This window comes from Aotus nancymaae, unplaced genomic scaffold (genome assembly GCF_030222135.1).
Source record: "Aotus nancymaae isolate 86718 unplaced genomic scaffold, 86718_ANA_hifiasm-v0.15.2.pri h1tg000016l, whole genome shotgun sequence".
Taxonomy (NCBI): domain Eukaryota; kingdom Metazoa; phylum Chordata; class Mammalia; order Primates; family Aotidae; genus Aotus; species Aotus nancymaae.
In genome coordinates, this window is record NW_026988428.1 from 75,087,115 (window position 1) to 75,106,896 (window position 19,782).

At 44.2% G+C, this 19,782-nt stretch overlaps 1 protein-coding gene across 8 annotated transcripts in view; it reads left to right on the forward strand.

Moving 5' to 3' along the window:
• Positions 1-19,782, forward strand: part of ETV6 (ETS variant transcription factor 6) — a 251,308-nt gene that overhangs the window by 111,012 nt on the left and 120,514 nt on the right. For 5 of the 8 annotated variants that reach the window (XM_064377672.1, XM_012434274.3, XM_012434276.3 and 2 more), the window contains one exon: positions 386-515. The exons of 1 other annotated variant lie outside the window; for it this stretch is intronic. In XM_064377672.1, the coding sequence (XP_064233742.1) occupies positions 479-515 (37 nt within the window). In that variant the 5' untranslated portion in view covers positions 386-478. Of the gene's footprint in view, positions 1-385; positions 516-3,761; positions 3,916-19,782 lie in introns of those variants that run through there. 2 more of the 8 variants (XM_012434277.3, XM_064377674.1) reach the window with 2 other exon arrangements.

Below are 19,782 nucleotides of genomic sequence, written 5' to 3' on the forward strand. Positions count from 1 at the left end.
CATTAGTATATTGATGGCGTTAATTACGTGACTTGGGCCAGTCATTTTTTAGAAAGTTGCCGTTCTCTTGAACGTATTTTTTTGTTGCTTTTTGTCCCTCTTTACTTGCACAAACCACAGGGTGTACACCTGTTGACCCGAGTCCAGTGTTAATGACCATTTTCAATGATTGCAGAGTTTTGTTCTATAGCCCCAGTGCTAGGCATCTGAAAGACAACTGTATACAGCATCTCTACAGAGAGAACCAGCCAGATTGCTCGGGAAGCTGGTAGTGCAAGTGCCCCACCTCCCTTTTGCTCCCCACCCCGCAGATGATCTGGCATCTCCATTCCAAGCTTTCATTGTCTCTCTCCCCCTCCCCTCTTCCTGCCCTTATTTTTAACAGCAGGAACGAATTTCATATACACCTCCAGAGAGTCCAGTGCCGAGTTACGCTTCCTCAACGCCACTTCATGTTCCAGTGCCTCGAGCGCTCAGGATGGAGGAAGACTCGATCCGCCTGCCTGCGCACCTGCGTGAGTGTCCGTGACCCGAGAGGGGCAGACGATTGATGGCGTGGGGCAGCGGCCGGGGGTGTGGGGGGCAGACAGTGGGCTCCAGGCCAGAGAAGGGCAAGCTCTGAGGTGGTTTTCACAGGACTTCGCCATGCTGCTTTGGAATCTTTCACACCCTCCCACCCCCAATTGTCTTTGAAAAGTTTCAGGTTCCTGTTCCTTATTCTCAGTGTGTTAATTTCTTCCCTATGACATGTTAAAAAAAAAACAAAAACCTGGAAACATGCAGTATATGGCAGAGCCAACTAAATCTCCTAGTAGACAAGATGTTTTTGTGTGTGTGCAAAGTTTATCTGTATTCCCAAATTCACGCTTACTCAACTTTAATATTTTCTTTGGTCCTAAATTTTGCTCAGTTTGTGAGTCAGACTCACTCCTGCTTTGTTTTTAAGCTGTGCGCTCTTCCTTTCTTTCCGGGGCCCTCCCTCCCCTCCCTGTCTGTGCTGGCTACTTTCTCCCTTCTTTTTCTAGGCCTGCCTGGGTCCTCTCTCTCACCCTCTCTTGACGTCTCCTCCACTCTCTCTTGCTTCTCCTGTGCTTGCCTTGCCTCAGCAGCTGCAGTCCATAGTGCTTTCACCTTTCTTTCCCAGATCATCTCTACCCCTTGGCCCAGCACGTCCCCATCTCATTCCTCAGCTGCAACTTGGCAGAGGTTGGGGGCGTACACACCTGTGCTGCTCATACTGGTCTCCAAGGCCATTGACATCTACTGTGTCCTTTTTGTCTGCCTTTCTCTTACTGCCACCCAGCTCAGGTGATAAAACAGGACTGGAGCAGCTGGAGAGACTGAATCACCTGATTCCCGCCCTCTTCACAGTGTCCAAGAAAATGCCAGCTTCTCTGCCTTGAATGTTATCTTGAGGGCACAAGACTAGGTTGTAGAGGACACTTGGGGTCACCTTGGCCCTTTGAATGACTTAAATGGTGGCCCAGTCTTGCTCACCATCTCTCTCTGGCATGGTGATGCTCCCAGGTTCCTTTCCTCCTGTTCCACCCTCCCCAGAAGGTTGCTTTCTGAATGCAGAGGGCAATAGGAGACAGAGGATACAAGTTCTTCCTTCCTCTCTCTGATAATTCAGGGAACAAGATGACTGTGATACTGGGGTTCCTGGGGGAACACTGCTGGCTTATGCCTTCTGCCCCACAGTGTAGATGGTTGCTGGGATGTTTGCAAGGAGTTGGGGGCATGGGAATCCTTTCCCTCCTGCAGCCTGCTGCTTCCATCAGTTGTTACAAAGTTGCTGCCTGCTGTGGTCAAGACATTTCCGCTTCACTTGGGCAGGGAGGTAAAGGACACAGCGCTTTTCTGCTATCTTTTCCTCCACTTTTAAGGAGGTTGGAACTGTAAAGGTGCCGGGGTCATGGCTGGGAACATCGGTGTCCTTAGGAAACTGGAATGTTATGGCACCATGGGAGCAGACACAACTGGAAAAGAACGGGCAGCCAGGTGATAGCAAATTTTCCTCCGGAAGTCATCTTGTGACCGATAGATTCACTTCAGAAATATTTGCCTTGGGATGGAACATGCTCATGCCACCCAGGCAGAATGCTTCTGCTGCCTAATTCATTAATTTATTCATCCCACAAATAGTTATTGATTGCCTCTGCTGTGCCCAGCACTCTTCTGTGTCCTGGGGGTGCAGAAATGAACAAAGCAGAAAAAACTCCCCTGCTCCGTGGAACTTAAATTCTAGCACAGAGGAAAAAAATATCAAATACTCATCACAAACAGGCTGAGATTTCTTTCGTAACTTTTTATTCCTATTTTTGCAACATCCCCCAAGGAGGCCCTCGCTCCTGGTTTACTTCTGGATGCCTTGACATATGAAAGCTCCTTAACTATCTTCCATGAGATGTTATCATGATAAAACAAACAAGCAAGCAAGCAAACACACCAAACTGGAGGTCAGGAGAGCTTAACTTTTAGCTAGTTCTCTGTTCTACCCCAGTAGAACATTATGGTATTGCTAAGTTGAAGGCGTTTGTAGCTGTTTATTTTAAAGAGATATTCACCAGACTGGTATGCCTCGAAGTGGCTTCTTTTCACCATTTTCCATTGATTACCAGATGAGTAATTTAACGCAGTTCTCCTAGTATAAAATACTGTGTGTGGACAAGAAAATGTTTAACAGCCTTCCTAACTTTAAAATACTATGATTCTCATCGGAGGCATCTTTCTCCTTACTTTGAATTGTTTCTTCCATACTAACACTTGAATTTCTCCTTGAGTAGACAGTTTGCCTATTGAGCTGCATCTGTGCTGCTTACCAGTGTTTTAGTAGCTCCTTCTGTGTGCCTAGCACACAACCATAATAGCTAATATTTATCATGGGATTACCCTGTGCCAGATACTGGGTGAAGTCCTTTACAGGAATTCGTTTAATTCATTCTCACAATACCTATAGGGTAGGTCTTCTTTTATCTTCATGTCACACATAAGGGCTTAGACAATTTAAGTAATTTTTCAAGGTCAATCACAGAACCAGTAAGAGAGAGAGTCAAGACTCAAACTCAGTTCTGACTGACTCCAGAGCCTAGGATCTTATATCCACTATACCACCATAGCGTATGTGTTTAGTAAATATTTTTTGGATGGATGGATGGATGGATGGATGGATGGATGGATGGATTCAGCATTGACACCTAGCCAGTGTTCACTGATAATGGTCGCAGTGTTGGTTTAAGGCTGGAATCTATTCTAATTGCTGTTCTGTTTGTTCTATCTGCTGTTGAACGGCTTTCATATCACCCTTTGAAGAATGGATAGATTCCCCACATAGACAACTATAAAATATAGAACTGTAGCATATTCTTGGAAACCTTGCCGTTTCATCAGTAGTTAGATTATGGATTCGGGTTATGGTAATGATTTTGCCTGAATGCCTACTCTGTGGCAGTCTAACTTGATACACTTCTCCTTAGTAATCTGCATGAGACCTGTTGTGACACCACTGGTTCTGACATCTGTATTGAATCCTCTCGAAGTGGAGGTTCCCAGGCTCTTGCTGTTTGCCCTCAGCTGGGGCTTTCCGAATGAGGCTGAGCTTCCGTCCTCCTGCTCCCGTTCTAGGATTCTGCTGCTTGTCATCCTGTTTGAGAGGAGCATATAACCCCTACGATGACTGAAGCTGTGCCACACACTTGAAGATGCATCCCAGCTGAGTTTCCAAACCTAAAAGAAAATAAATGTTCTAACCAGGGAATTGGGTTATTAATCTGGGATTCCAGACAATTCCCAGTGGAATGCTCATGGAAAGTACGGGGAAGAATCTCAAAGCCAAGACAGCAGCGGGACATTTATGGTATTGCTAAGTTGAAGGCATTTTTAGCTGCTTATTTTAAAGAGATACTCACCAGACTGGTATGTCTCGAAGTGACTTCTTTTCACTATTTTCCATCGATTACCAGATAAATCCTCTCTCTTAATTCTTTCTTTCTCTTTATTCATTCTTAATTCAACGTATATTCTTGTGGGTGGGGGTTGAGGGGAGCAGAGATCTTAATATTTAAGATTCTCTTACAGAGAGTTTCTCACCATTTTATTCTGCAAACACAGAGCTAGACCCAAACTGAAGACACAGCATAACAAATTAACAAGTTATTGAGAAGTAGAGAGTGATGCCTTTTGCTTTTATTTGCCAGGGATAAAAGCAAAGTGATAAATGGAGTAAAGTGTTAAGTGCTGATTAGTGAGGACTTGAAAAAGGACTGGCAAAGCAGCCTGGACTGAGGGCAGGAGGAGAGCCTGGGGAAAGAAGGCAGGCCCATGCCATCCTGCTCTGATTCACTGCCCAGATTAGCAGGACAGTGTCCTTCAACAGCAGAACTCCCCTGCTCATCGGGAGAGCAAACACAAGTATGTTTGTTGAGAGGATAGAAAGGGCATCATTTTTTCTTCTTCCTCCTCTTATTCCATAAAGGGTGCTGAATTTTTTTTGAAGCTTGAGGGTAGAAGAGTCAAAGTACAACAATTACAGCAGACAGGTGGAAAAAAAGTTTCATTCTTTCGAGGAACATAAGCCTTGCATCGTAGCTTGAAAACACTTGAAAGACTGAGGACCCCCAAGCATGCCCAGGAAGGATCACTCCTAAGCAGAGAAGGGCTGTTGCTGGGAGCAAAGGATACCTTTGCCCAGTTCTCACCAGGAGACTTGTAGTCTGGTGAGGGTGGGATGTTTTCTGATTTGTCTACCCAAAGGCTACCTTTTTCTAAACTCGTGGAGGAGAGGCTGCTGAAGGGGGCAGTTAAAGCACCTCACGAGGTGCTGCCAGCCTGCTGATGGGCAGAGACTTACCTTACGAAACACTGGGCCTCAGACAGTGATGCTCAGGCCCAGCCTTACGATAACAGCGTAAGTATCATTCAGATTGATGGGGCAGAATTTAAATAATTAAATGTCTTTGTTTTAAATTTCTTTTAAACATGATCATCTCACATTTGGTTGACATTGTGTCATTTGCCCGCAGACCTTGCATTTTGCGGTGTCCATTTGGCCTCCTACAATCCCTGTGAATGACATTTAAAAATCGGAACCTAAGACTCATTCATCATATTTAATAGGGTTAGGGTTTATGATGTTGCGGGTTAATAAATAGCCATAATAGCCGCTCGGCGTTTTCTGGAGTCAGAACACCAGAAATAGTCCCTTGGCTCTCTTTCCTTTCCTTGTGAATCTTTCAGAATTCTTACATTACTACTCTGGCTTGTGTGTGTTTAATAATTTAATTTAATGCCTTCCTTTGGAAACGTTACCTCGCTGCTCACCCACTCGGCTGTTTTGCCTTTCAGCAGAGTAACTGAGTTTAAGACAGCCATGTGACAGGCAAAGCTATATTAGAACCAGCATAGTGAGAAGGGATGCACTGCCTCTCTTGTCTAATTGGGTAGGAGCAACAATTTTATATACTTTCACATTATGTTTGTTCCCAAAAAAAGAGGCAAAACTGGGAGCTGAACATGATCATCGTTATTATTTTATATTTTTATACATAACAAGATGCGCTCATACTTACTGTCTCACTTAATTGTGCAGCGGTCCTTGAAGTAGGTGCTGTTAGTTCTGTTTGACGAGCTGACTGTGGCTTCGATAGGTCAGGTGGATTGTCCAGGTTCACACAGCATGTGAAGGGCCGAATGTGATTGCTACTTCTTGAAACCACCTTTTAGCTTTTTTAGGAGAAAACATAATGACAGAGTTTCATGGACTTGAAAGTAGGGGCACTGCTGACTGCTGAAGTCCGGGTACAGGGACGGGGACAGATGTGGTTCCAGTGATGCCGCCTGATCACGCAGTTGTGCTGAACCCCAGCAGACTGGCTTCTCCCTCTCAATAGCATGGGGTAGAGGCGTCAGGATAACAGCCTGTCCCTATGGATAGTATATTCTGGTTTTGTTCACCAGTCCTGCTGCCTCTCCCTCTTTGCACTCTTGAGCTCAGGTTAAAGTTGAATTTCTCCCTGCAACCAGAATGCCAGGGCTGGCCCTGTAGGCCCTGATGGGCTAGCTCTGAGAGGGCTAAATCTGGTGTTCAATTCCCCAGCATTTTGCTAGGGGTGCCCTTCTAGGAACAAGGTCCCACTGCTTTTTGAAGTCTCCAAATAAAAAACCATGGTCATAGAAAGGACTCGGGTCCAGATAGACGTGAATGGACTTGAATTTCAGGGTTGGCTCTTTCTGTTAGAGAGATGATTTAACCTCTCTAAGACTCAAGTTTCTAATGACGCCTACTAATGAGGGCTTCTTAGAAGAATCAGAGCTCATTTCTGTATAATGCCTGGCACGGCCCCTGGCCTGCAGTGGCCAGGTAGCTCACCAGAGTTCCATTTCCATTTCCGGCTATGGCGGATAGCCTGTGAGGAGGTGGCTTCCCCATGCAGGACCAAAGGGAAACATGCGTGTCCTTGTCCATCTGTTTCATTCAAGAAAGGACCTAGAGTTCTGTCTGTGTCATATGGAGACTAATTTTCCTAAGTCGCAATGGAAATAAGCTTTACTTTCAGACGGTCCCCGTGATTTCTAGGGACTCAGTTTTGCTCTAGGGCACTCCATCCCAGGACCTTTTCCTACCCACACCCCTCTCCCTCCATCTGGAACTTTCTTCACGGTCTTGCCTGAATCTGCACATCTCTTTCTTTAGCCTTCCCCACTCTTCTGATACCTATCAAGTCCTCCCCTGTCCTTTGCTCTCACATCAGCGTTCCAAAAATGGCCTCTCCTCACAGCTGCCCGTGACGTGCAGTGATATCACCAGCAGAGTTGAGATGAGGACAAGGAGACTTGATTCTCTGTCAGTATCTTACAGAGCAGTAATGACTTCTAACAAAGCCGACCAGCCACTGGCATTTTATACTTCGTTCCCCCTTGAGCCTTCTTTTGGGTGCCTTCACTTTTTACATTCAAATGCTTGAAGGCTTTCTACTTTCCCCTGAGCACACGTGGCTGTACGAGGGCCCTGGTTAGCTGCTTCAAACAGCTTGAAGAGCAAAAACAGCCCACAGCAGAACAGCCAGGATGCTTTGGAAGGGAAATTTCCTTTTTGGGTTTGCTGTCTGAAAGAATTTCCGATGCAGGCAAACGTTAATTCCTAGCTCCATGCTTCCTGATAAGGAAGCAGCTTCAATAAATGCAGCTATTTATAGATGTCTTTTTTTTTTTTTTTAAGAAAAAAATATATAACCAGAGCTTTACTGACCTTTTCTTTCACTTCACATTTCATGCAGCGAGCTCTGTGTACATTTAAGGCAGTTCCTCCAGCATCAGCTCTGCGAAAGTGGCCCTGGTTTTGCTGTGGGGGATGGGGGGGTAGGATAAGGATGGCATGGCACCCCATTAGAGTCACAGGCTGTCCCTTTCCTCGGAGTTCTGAAGCAGATGTTTGGAAACTGTTGGCAGTGGGTTGTCCCTGGCTGGTGCTCTGCATTATTTATTTGAGCCCAGAGATGCCCAGTTGTATTCTAGACTCAACACTGAAAGGCTATAGCAGACTAAGAGAGAGAGCTCTTAAAAAATAAAAGACCATGAGAACCAGCCCGTTTTATGGAACTTGAACAACAACAGGAAATCAGAAACTTCATTTCCATTTCTTATTTCTCCTGTCTATTGCCTCGTCTTGGATTTTCCCAACCCTCAATACCACTGTGGTCTTTCTCTTGTCATGATGGGGTTCTGAAGATTGAGGAGTTCCTGTCCATGAGTTCCACCGCCACCCTTACATATATCTACCTAATACTTTGTGGCAGATATGATAAAGGTTCAGTGCGATGTTGGCTTGAAGTATGCTTTTCTAAGTTACTTCTCACCTCTTCTTCATTATCAGAAAACACTGGTTAAGCTGAGTATATACAAATACAGTAGTTTCCATTCCCAAATAACTGACATTTTCTTCCATTTTGCTTCATGCCTGAGTTAGATCACAAATCAGCAACTCAGACTTTTGGTGTTTCCGGCAGGATGACCTTGACAGCTGCATCAGAGGTAAATGTTAGCAGGAACCTTTAGATGTTGCTGCTTTTGCTGTTGCCATGGGTGGATTCTGACTCTCAGTTGCCTGTATCATGTGTGAGTGTTTTGTGGTTCATTTTTGTCATCTCTTCTGAAGGAGGGGTAGAGCAGGACCTGAGACATTTAAACTGGCTCTGGCTCTGGGCACGTGCCGAAGTAAATTCCCAAGTATAATTAGTCACGCTGCCCTGATATTTACTGCTTCCATCTTGGGTGGGTAGATGAAACCCCATTCTTTCAAAATTGGTCTCCATTTCTGCTTCCAGCAGATCGTGGATACTAGTAGCTCTCATGGATGCCAGTACTAATAGGGCTGCAAGATTCCAGTAGTAGAAATGCAGATTGGAGGTACAGATATGGATAAAGAGCTGTAGATGGGGGGTGGGTGAGGATTGGATGCCTAGAAGGAAAAGTTTATGGCAGAGGGCTGTGCAGGGGATACCCTATTTTACGAGGTCAGCTGAAACTGAATTCTCTGTTTTTGGGGTGGAGTGCTAACTAAAGTGGTTCACCGAGGATGGTGAAGGTTTGTAAGGAAAGATGTAACAATTCTTTTTTAAAATCACCTAAAACAAGTTTTAGGGTGTTAAATAGCACCATCTGAAGAAAAATTATAGGGGTATCTGGCAATTTATGGAGCTCTGCTTTAGAAGTATCATTGTTAGGATTTTATTACCCATTTGTGTTTTCCAGAAGTAGCTCATCTTTGCAGATGAGCTTTTAATTTTTTGGTCATTGTACCCTCCCTGCCTGCTCACAGGAGCCTGTGTTTCTCCTTATGAGCCACTCCGAGGTCAACTACGTTTGAGATCATAAAGCCACTCTAGAGAATCTCTATGGCAGTGTTGTATGGAATAAGAAATAATGATCACTACTATTATATATATATGTGTGTATCTATCTATCTATCTGTATGCTTCATATATATTATTCTGAATAATCACAAACACTACACAGTAGCTGTTATACCTGAGGCTCAGAAGTAAACCACTTGCCCGAGGTCACACAAAGAGAAAATGGAGGAGCCCCAGTTTGAATCCACGTCTAATTCCAAAACCCAGACTTTGCTTTTCCACTTCATCCTCTTCTTCATCTTTAAAGATATGAAGAACAAAATTAAGTTGTTTCATTTTATCTACTGGTTAGAATATCTAAGCCAGCAAGCTCATTTTTTTTAAAGTGTAATATAAATTACTGACAAGAGGGCCCAGAGGGATAAAATCAGAGCTATAAACCAAAATTTTTTTTAACTTGAAGCAAGATAAATTTCTATATCCAATCCAGTATGCACACTGTTATCTGCCAGATATTCTCAGGTATGTGTATAAATTCTGGAGTGTTGGAAACAAAATTAAATGAAGTAAAAAGAGGTTCCTTGTCTCTGATTTTCCATCTTTTTAAAAGAGATGATCTACCTCACAGATGGTTATTAAACAGTAAGAAAGATGCTGTGATTGAATGAAGATAGTATTACTGAGTTTACACCTTAAAACACTGAACTTCCTGATAATTTGTGTTAAGCCAACATGCTTCAGAAAAATTGCCTGACGTTTGGTGCCTTAGTTTACCCACATGGCATATGTGCTAGAACATTCTACAACAGGGTAAGAGGGCAGAGAACATGCTGTTGTGGGGGTCAGTTCCCTGAGCTCTAGTTCTACGTGGCTGTTTACTTGGGTCATCTCCCAGCAGTTCGTTCCATCTCCCAGGACTGTGGTTTCCACATCTGCAAAGTGAAGTATCCTGAGCGTATGATTCCTCAGATCTCTCCAACTCGGTCATCATATTGTTCTCTAATTCCAGAAGAGAAATACAAGGGCTGTCAGCAGTGGAGCCTTATCTGTAAATGCCAAGTATCATGATCTTTCACTTGATTCCCAGGGCTCAACATCCAGTTTTAGTGCAGATGGTGGCACTTTCATGACACAGGAAATTGTCCTCCATTTTAGCTGTGATTGTCTTGTGAGGAAGGAAATATGGAAATCCAACACCCAGCTCTGTTAAGCATTTCCCTACGGTTCCTGTGATTGAGATCGGGTTCATGCTTTTGTGAGATGAAAACTGGTGCCAGCTCCTAGGCTTTGCAGGGCCTCTAAGACTGTCCCCACCACTCTCTTGCCTTATGCTGGTTCCCAGGACCTTACAGCCAAATCGCAGGCCAGCTCCCCCATTCTCGTAGCCCCCTTTCTGGCCTGAGAATCGTCAGCGGCTTGGCCCTTTGCGCCATGCACCACGCACAGGTGTGGCTTCTGATAACTGTCTACTTGACCCCAACTGTGTGATTAGTGGGAATCCCTTCCGCAACTCAAGGCGTGTTTGCCTTTCCTGTAAGCTGTAAAAAATTTCAGTCTGCATTTTTCTTACTCTGGAGATGGTATCCACTGGGTTTTAGGCTTTACAGAGCCAGCTGATCTGCGTGGAGAGGCCACACCATCCTCCCTTAGCCGGCTCCATAGCACATGCACAATTAATACTGCATTAATTAATTATGGGAGAAAAAAAGCACAGTTGGCAAAGGAATGCAGGCTTTCAGCTTCTAACGTGAAGGCTTTGATGCTGAGCTTTAAAGTACATTTCCATCCGCCTCAGCCAGCAGAGAGAATCTGTGACACTTATACCATCCCCTGGGCATGAAAACTCACACCCAAGGAAACTATTTCTAAATAGAGGCCCTCAACTAGTTGCCGGAATCATCTACTCATTGCCATGGGCTGTGAAAAGGGGGTGTAAGATTAGGGAGAAAAGACTCGCCCAAAGCAGCAGTGATTCGTGACCAAAGCTGATGAGGGGTTTCATTTTGTCTCCGTAAGTAGCTCTCAAGTCACCAACATCAGGAGCTCTTTGTAGAGAAACAAATATGAGTAAGTGATTTGGTGCCAGCCCTTGCGAGGACATACAATGACTCTCCTTCCTCCTCCTCCTTGTATACCTTGCTTCACGAAGGATCCCTACGGTGGCACAGGTTCCCAAACCTGTTATTCGGGTGAGTTGGAAGGTTCCTCTCTCTCAGGCATGGTTTCCAACTAGATGGGAGCAAAGTGGAGGAGAAAATGCTTTCCTTTTTCATTCCAATTCCTTCATACTATTGTTCTTGAACTACTCGGCTCCCACACTGACTCCTTTCACTTCTCCTATGAGGTGGTAGTGAAGCCACCTCATGAAGTCCCCTCTCTGGACAGACACCATTCTCATTCCCCTAGTTACAACTCTGTCAAGCATTTTTCGTGGGGCTCTTGCCATCCTTAAAATTTGGCCATGATTCAAATATTCACCCAGATATCTGGGGTTTTATTAAAGGTCTTTTGGGAACACAAAAGTAGAAATTCCCTGAGAGAGATTTTCCTCACTTGAGACTCATGGGTTATAAACAAAACTATACTTTAATGCCCTGACCCAGTGCTGAGAGGAGCTTCAGAGACCCGCAAAACCCTAAAAATGTAAAATTTGGTTTTTATCAAATCTATGTTGGACATTGTGAAAGAAAATAAGTTTTTCTTTTGATTTTTAGAGAAAGATTTTACTTCAGATGAATCCAAGTGTGTGTGCATGCACGTGTTTTCATTGGGATCATCTTGCAGCTATTATTCCAGATACCTGCTTCACAAAGCTTGTGATTATTCCTACTACTGTGATGATTCCCACCACCCCAGTGACTGGGGAAAAGAACCTGAAATACAGCTGGGTATTGTAGCAGTGGGACTGTGCAGACGCTGTGTAGCTGGCTCTCTCATGTCTGGTGCTTCTTTGTTTGCTAAAGGAGTATTGAGATTGAGAAAGTGGCTGCCTTCTAAACCTTCATTGTTCAGATAGCATTACTTTGGACCCGGGACAGAGGGCTTATAGTTGACTGGAACAGGGTGAATGTTATACTTAAGCAGGGAATGTGGTCACCCAGTTGCAATGATTTAGAGTGCTTTGAACAGAAATATCTCCCACGATGAATGACCAGGGTGCCTGAAATTCCATTGTTGAGACATTCCTTTTGGATCAGGCATTATTTCCACATAGCTCCACTTTTAAAAGTAAATCATTATGGCAGCAGATAGTTATGGATAGAGATAATACCTCAAGTCCCTAATATCTTAATGAATATTGGCTTATCAGATCTCTTAAATCTTTTGAAGTGGAAGGACCATGGCCAGCATGGAGGGGATAGGATTGGAAATAAACACTATAATTTTGCTTAGGGCTGGCCTTCTCTGTGGAGAGGACAGACGTAAGATTAGATGGAAAATCCAGGCCTCCTGATTTAGACAAAACATTGTGAACCTGAAGCTCTGAGGCCAAGATGAGCGTCTGCTACTTGCTCTGCGTGGCCGTTGGTCTCGAGACGTTGCCAGCATCAGTCTTGGCCAAACAAGGTCAGGTCTCCTCTGGCACACTGGCAGTTCGAGGATGTGCACGTCGTCTGCATGTCTTTGATAGGAGTAAGGAATTTGGGAGTATAAATCTGAATTCTTAAGCCTTTCAACTATTCTCACTAAATGTCTTTACTTGTGGGATGATCACATGTTTGATCATAAAGCCCAGACCTTACAGATGTATACAGGGCATGGTAATCCAAGTCTTGAGTTGAGGTAAGTGGTCAGGAAAATATTGATCCTTAGGGAACCTGAAGGAGCTACCAGAGCTTGGTGGCCTATGTGTGTGTGACATGGAGGAGGTGTGTGCAGAGTTTGAGGGAAAGACCCTGTGTAGCTCTCCATGTGGAATAGTAACTTCCATTTATTGAGTGCTTCTGGTAGGCGTATTTCACGTGTATTATATCATTTGACCCTCTAGGCCATCCTGTGAACTGGGTTTTATCATCTTCAGCTTACTGATGAAAAGTCAAAGAGGCAGAGGAACTTGGCCAGAGTCACGGAGCTGGTGGATGGGAGACAGGGCCGTGCAGTCTGTGCTTTTCCTCCCAATAGATGCCAAAGCCCTGTTCCCTAATCTCTTCTCTTTAAGAACATGAAAAGTAATGTTGGGTTCCCCTCTGAGACCTAACTGTGGTTAAAGCGTCACAAGTTTTAGAAAAACGGAATAATAGCTCACTAAAATAAAAATGCACAGCTACCCCACAGAAAAATATCTACCACAACCCGAAACCTCAAGGTTTGTATATTCAGATGTTAGCGAGCTTACTGCTCTCACTAGTTCCTTGCTCTGTTTCCTGGTAAATACTGTCCCTTTCTGAGCCCTGGCACGCAAATAGTGTAATAAGATCAGATCCCATCCTCCTACCATTCCAGTGCAGTCTAATTGCAGAGTGAAAATCCAGGGCTGTCTTAGATCCTCATCTATCTACGTCTCTCGTGGTCCCGACCACTTGATACACAGTTTCAAGTTCAACACCATTCCTTCTTTTTGTGCTTTAGGTCCCTGTGTTGTTTTCTTTTCACAACTTTTTTTTTTTAGTGAAGTGATTTGAAATGGAAAATTAAAAACTTAACTGTGAGTCTGGCAGTTTCCTGCTAATGCCTCTTTACTAAGAAGCTTCATAAAATACTGTATCTTACTTCAGCACAGCTGCTGTGGGCTCTCACCACTTAGCCATTCACAATATGTCTGAGAGATTAATTTTTATAAGGCTGTGGTTTGAGATATCTCCCCCCTCCTTGTTTTAGTTAAAATCCTCACTGGGACAGTGTGTGTGGGAAAAACCCCCCACCACCCTGGATAAAAGGTACTTTGGTAACGTACGTGCTTTCGGGACTATAATTTGTCATTTTGTTTTCTTGTGCCCTCTTTGTCTGAAATGCTACAGACTTTCTGCCAGAAGTCTCAAATTTGTGTATGAGACTGAGGGGGAAACCAGAGTACGTGCCTTGTGCTGAGACTGTCCTGGGATAGCTGTGTGTGTGTGTGTGTGTGTGTGTGTGTGTGTGTGTGTGTGTGTGGTGCAGGTATGCTTATCTCTTCATAAAAGCCGCAGGTGCTGTTTGCCTCTCGCAGAGGTAAAACTCTGGGCAGCTCACAGGAGGTGATGAAGGATAAGAGCACAGAGAATGAAGAAGAGGGAGGAAGGGGTGGCCCAGGGTCAGTTTCGGTGGGGTCCCCACTTGCTGGGTGAAAGCCGAACTGTTTATCGGCACCTCCCAGCAGCAGCAGAAAGCCAGGGGTGTTTTCAGGACTCAGCTGCCAAAGTTTCTTGAAGCAGCTCTGCTCAAAGGCATATGCTGGGCTCACTTCTGAGGGAAATTTCCTTTTTGGGGAAGTTGAAGCAAAGGAATTTCCTGTGTGGGCAGACAGAGCTTCCTGACTTGAAGGCTTCTTGGAAGGGAAACAGTTTCATAATGAAATGACAAATTAAAGACATACCAGCCGGGTTCACTTCAAAACAGCTATTGAGAGTGCAGGCAAAGCCCTGTTATACTCCCTCACAGAACAAAAATCAATCCCATCCTGACAGGTTTCTGTATGCCGGATTATATCCGTCCCCCACACCTTTCCTCACAGCCTCCTTCATGCGCCCTTCCTCCCACCCCCGCCATTAGCTGCCACCAGCTCCATCTTGAACAGCTCTCCAGAGCAGCCGGCAGCCAGGCCGGGAGCCTGTGTCTTGCTGCCTTGCGTTGTGGCTTTGCCCATCCCTGGCCTGCACGGAGGCCTTCTAGGTTATGTGACAGCCCCATGCTACCGAGACACAGCAGTGCCCTTTTTCCTTCCCCCTTTGACATAAAGCAATGATTGAAGACGTCTTCAGTAATGGGGTGGGGGCGGGCAGTCGGGGGAGAATGCAGCCATTTCCTCAGGCCAGCCTTTAAAATCTTGAAGGCAGTAAATGTAAGTGCTATCCCGGTCCTGGGAGCTGTGTCTGAAGTCCTTGCTTTGTTAAAGGGAGTAGGGCTCTGTGCTGGGCAGACGATGCTCTTATACCTGATCATGTCATCTTCTGCAGTTACGTCAGCCTGCATGTTGTGCTTTGTTTTGATTCTGAAATGGACGTCATGATGCCTTAGGAACTAAATTTCTTTAATGGAACAGGCTAGGAGAAAGAAGGATGACAGTCTCATTTGGGTCAGTATCTGAGAATAGTCATTATTAACTGGGCTTAAGTTAATGAAATAAAAAAGACACAGGCTTTGGAATCAGCTGTCTAAATTCAAGGGCGAGCTCTAGCAATATACAACCAGCAGTGTAACCTTGAACAAGTCACTGAACCTCCTAGCCTCAGTTTCCTTATCTCTAAAACGGGCACAGTAATGCCTTTTTCACATTGTTGTGAGGAAATTAGATTAGGATTTCAAAGACACTTTGTGAATTCCTCTAAAGCCTTCATACTTCTTATTAAACCACTATTGGGATCTTTGGGGGCTAAAATACAATATTAGTCTAAGACAGAATTGTAGAATTTGTAGATCAATTTGGCATGTATCTATTAGAAGTCTTCTATGTGTGCAGCATGGCTGGGCTCTGTGGGGGAAGATAAACAAGTGTAAAGTTTTGGGTGGCCACATGGTACAGCAGAAGGGAGGTTGTACTTGGGGACTGGAGGCCCCCCAGGGTTCAGTCCTGGCTGTCTCTCACTTATCCATGGCTTGGTGTAAACGATTTAATGTTGATGGGCCTCAATTGCTCTTCTGTAAAATTGGGAGAAATTTTAGAGTAAATCCAACTCTATGACTTGAATAAACTCTGTCCAACTCTAACGTTCTATAATCAATTTTAAGAGACTTTTGCCTTTAGCAACTGTTTATAGGATTTATTCTAAAGAGTAGGGAAGAAATATTCATTGTATAACAGCTTGTCTGATGAAGAAGCTTGCATGAAAAAGCTAGACTTTTTTTTATAAGTATATCTGATGTAAACAGGAAAAATTGGTGCTTGCCAGACATGCATCTATAGCAGCTTGTTTTGAGGGGGTCTCTGAGTGAATGCTGACTTGAAAATGACTAGGATCATGGGTTGAACGTGAGTTTGCTCAAGAGAACCTGTCTTGGGGCTTTGGTTTACTTCCTCCCAGCTGCTTCAGGGGACACTCAGGATATTTCCAAATGGCTGCTCATTTAAGCCATTCATGTTGTGGTTCTCCTTGTCCAAATTGGTTTCCACAATAGAGTCCCAGTGTTGACTGGTTCTGCCGATTTGACTTTTTTTTTTTTTAAATGTGTTCCTTTGTAGTTTTAGGACTGCTGCAACTTTCTTCCCCTATCTTTCCGTTTGTATTAGTAAAGAACTATTAGAAGACTGTTTGAGGCAAAATTGCTAAGTACCCATTTTGATTAGAGAAAACCAAGGTACCAGAAAACTTAGATACCACGTGGAAAGTCACAGTTTATTGGGTGTGTACTATGTGTTTTAATAAATTGCCTCATTAATTTTATTCTCCCAACAAGCCTGGCAGGTAGCTGATAATATCTTTAGAGATGGTAAGTAATTGGGTCAAGGCCACAGAACTGGCTGGTAGCAGTGCCAGAATTTGAACTCATGTCTGCCTGCTCCAGAGCCTGTGTTCTTTAGCCCCTCAGTGCACCCCTTCTGTCTTTTGACTGCTGTTAAATTGACCTCATGCTTAGAACTGAAGTCAGACCCATACCAGGGCCACAGAAAGAAACAAAACTAACCTCATAGTCCGCATACTCTTGAAATGGCAGAAAAGCCTGCAACTTTCCATTGTGGAAAATAATATACCCGGGTGATAAGCTGAGCAAACATCACCCTTCCCCTTGCCTCTGAAAGACAGCCTGTTCTGGTTCATCCTGGGGCCAGCTTGGCCGGGAAGCCAACTGGCCAGCTCTGTCTACACTTTGCATATTAGGATAGAAATCTAGTAATCACATTCCAGCTACATAAAGAAAGTGGCCAGCACCTGATTGCCTCCTTCTTCTTGTGAAATTCCTTGGAAATATCATTCGTGGCTGCCTGGGCTTGTTCTGAAGAAAATTCAAATCTCATTCTATTTAACAAGGATTGTTTGAAGAACCGCTATGCTCAGTGCTAGGAATACAAAGATAAGCAAGGAAGGAACTGAGAATAAGAATCAAAAAAACTTGGATAATCATGATCAGAACCAGTATTTATTGAAAACCTGTGCCCAGTAGAGTGGCAATTACAGGAGGTAAATACCCAAAACTTACATAACTCTTCACAGAATACACATTTGTTCTTGATTCTGTGTTTGATTTTATTAGCTTTCCTCTGTACACGTAAGCTTTTAGTGTATGTACTATTGCTGAAGTACAGAGTTTTATTATTTTTCACTTATTTGGGCACAGATAGCTCCAGAATTAACTTATCTTCCTCAGTCTCATTGTTAATCTCATTTTTCTTCCCTGGAGAATACGGACTTTCAAAACTATTTTTCAGTCAAGGCCAAAATATTTTTTAAAATTCATTTCTATTTAAAACACAGATAACATCCAGGAGAAAATCTAAGAATAAAAAAAAATGATTTTGATGGCACCTAATTATAAAAGACTCACAGTACTAAGTTATTCTTTGGCATGTGTAGCAAAATACTATGTAGGTGTCATTTTGAGTTCATAGTAAGGGGAGAAATGGTGTCATTTCTCCTGCAGAGAAATTTAATCTCTCACTTTAATCTTTCATTGGCCTATAGCAAACAGTGGGGTCTTTTAAAAAGTTATTTTCCTGGGCCGGGCATGGTGGCTCACGCCGGTAGTCCCAGCACTTTGGGAGGCCAAGGCGGGCGAATCACAAGGTCAGGAGATTGAGACCATCCTGGCTAACATGGTGAAACCCCATCTCTACTAAAAATACAAAAAACTTAGCCGGGCGTGGTGGCACATGCCTGTAGTCCCAGCTACTTGGAGGCTGAGGCAGGAGAATCGCTTGAACCTGGAAGGTGGAGGTTGCAGTGAGCCAAGATCGTGCCACTGCACTCAGCCTGGGTGGCAGAGCCAGACTCCATCTCAAAAAAAATAATAATAATTCTTTTCCCTCATATTCCCTATTTGAGCTTAATTTAGAAAAAAGGAAAGTATTCTTGAAATGCTGTGACCAGATCTACACTGTAGCATGCTCCTTCGCTCCTCCAGTGAGGAAGTGCAGGGAGGTGGAAGAGATTGAGGGGTTGATTATTTTTTTTGTTTGGAAGTGAGAAGGGAGGGTAGTGGAGGTTTGGAATAAGAGCTGTCTTCAGAACGGGTGTGCACCCTGTGGTAGCCTAGAGCTTCGACTCCTCAGGTGTGTCTCTTACCTGTATCCTTGAGCAGGTGGCAAGGGAGAAGAATGGTTATGGGCTGAATAGGCGCTCACTGGGGCAAGATGACTGGCAGGTGGATGGAATTCAACATCCTTTCCTTTCAATTTAGAAAAAGTAGAAAGTTGCTAATGAGTAAGTTTGAGTTATATCATCTTTTAAATAGCCCCTGCTCTTCAGACACAGGTGCTAGTATTCGGGGAAATGCAGGGAAAATAGCTCTTGGGGAAAAGGAACAAACCTCCTCGGCCTTGAGCTCCCTAGTAGACCATCAGGCCTTGCCTTGCATATGGTGGGGAGGGAGTGACAGTGCTTTCTCATATGCCTGACACTTTCCCTGCACCCCAAGACCCCATGTGACTGAGGCAGTGGCCCAGGTTTCATGAGGGGCATTCAGAGGAAGGAAGTTCCCCCTCCTTCACTTACCTCATGCTTACTGGATGCTGAGTTGCCTGTGCCCATGTTAAAGGAAGCCAGAGAACTTTCCATCCTCGTGCGATCCAGGTCCATCCTGAAGCCTGGGGGTTCTGAACATAAATATGGTGGTTCCAGCCATCCTTCTGTGGCTCTTGGAATTCCTGACAGAGAGGGTCATATCTAGCCACTGTCAACCAGATACTAGACTTGTTTTGTTAGGCCCTTCCTCCTTCCCTTCCTCTGCTTGTCTTCCAATAACCTTAGGATTTAGAGGAAATTAAAATAAACCTTCTTCTAGAAAGGTGTCAGGGACCCATGCACAAATGTAGCCTTTTTGATGCTTGAGAAAGAATGCCTTTTTGACTTCCATAAATAAAGAATAAGTTATGGCTAATGAATAAGTAACAGAATGTGCCTGTGGTCCCAATTATGCAGGAGGCTGAAGCGGGAGGATTGCTTGAGCCCATGAGTTCAAGGCTGCAGTGAGCCATGATTGTGCCACCGCATTCCAGCCTGAACAACAGAGCAAGACCTCATCTCTTTAAAAAAAATGCGTACACAATGGCTCTGTGGCACCCTCATGATTGGGCCAATGGGCTTGCATAAGACCCGTGGCGTGGTGATTTTGACATGCTTTAACTTGTGACCAACATCTAATCTATTTGTGTCTCCCATTAGAGACTGGTTGTGACAGCATTGCCATTGACCTGCCACATATAGGAACTGCAGTGTCTGAAAACACAGCAGGACTTCGTAGGGATTAACACTGAACAGTGCTTTCACATGTTAACAGCTCACTGCGATGAGCGAGATACTGTGTGAACAGTGCATTGCAGATAACAGTAAGAGGTAGGGTAGGCAGTGGTTCCAGTGGCGTCCTGCTCCACATTGTAATTTTGTTTCTTTGGTCAACTAATATAAGAACTGAGCCTGTAACTCTAAGCTAGGGAGCCACTGCTGTGTGTCAACTTTGTTGCTTTAAAACCTTAAGACACCTTTTCAGTATCTCCCACTTTGTGCAAGTAGTCATACTTTTAATGATATTTAAAAGTCAAACTCTAAATACTTTGGAGCTAAATCTCAGTAGAGATAAACTTTACACTGGTGGGAGTGGGGGTAGAGAAACTCTTCTGGGAGTCAGAATGAGATACTTGTGTGTC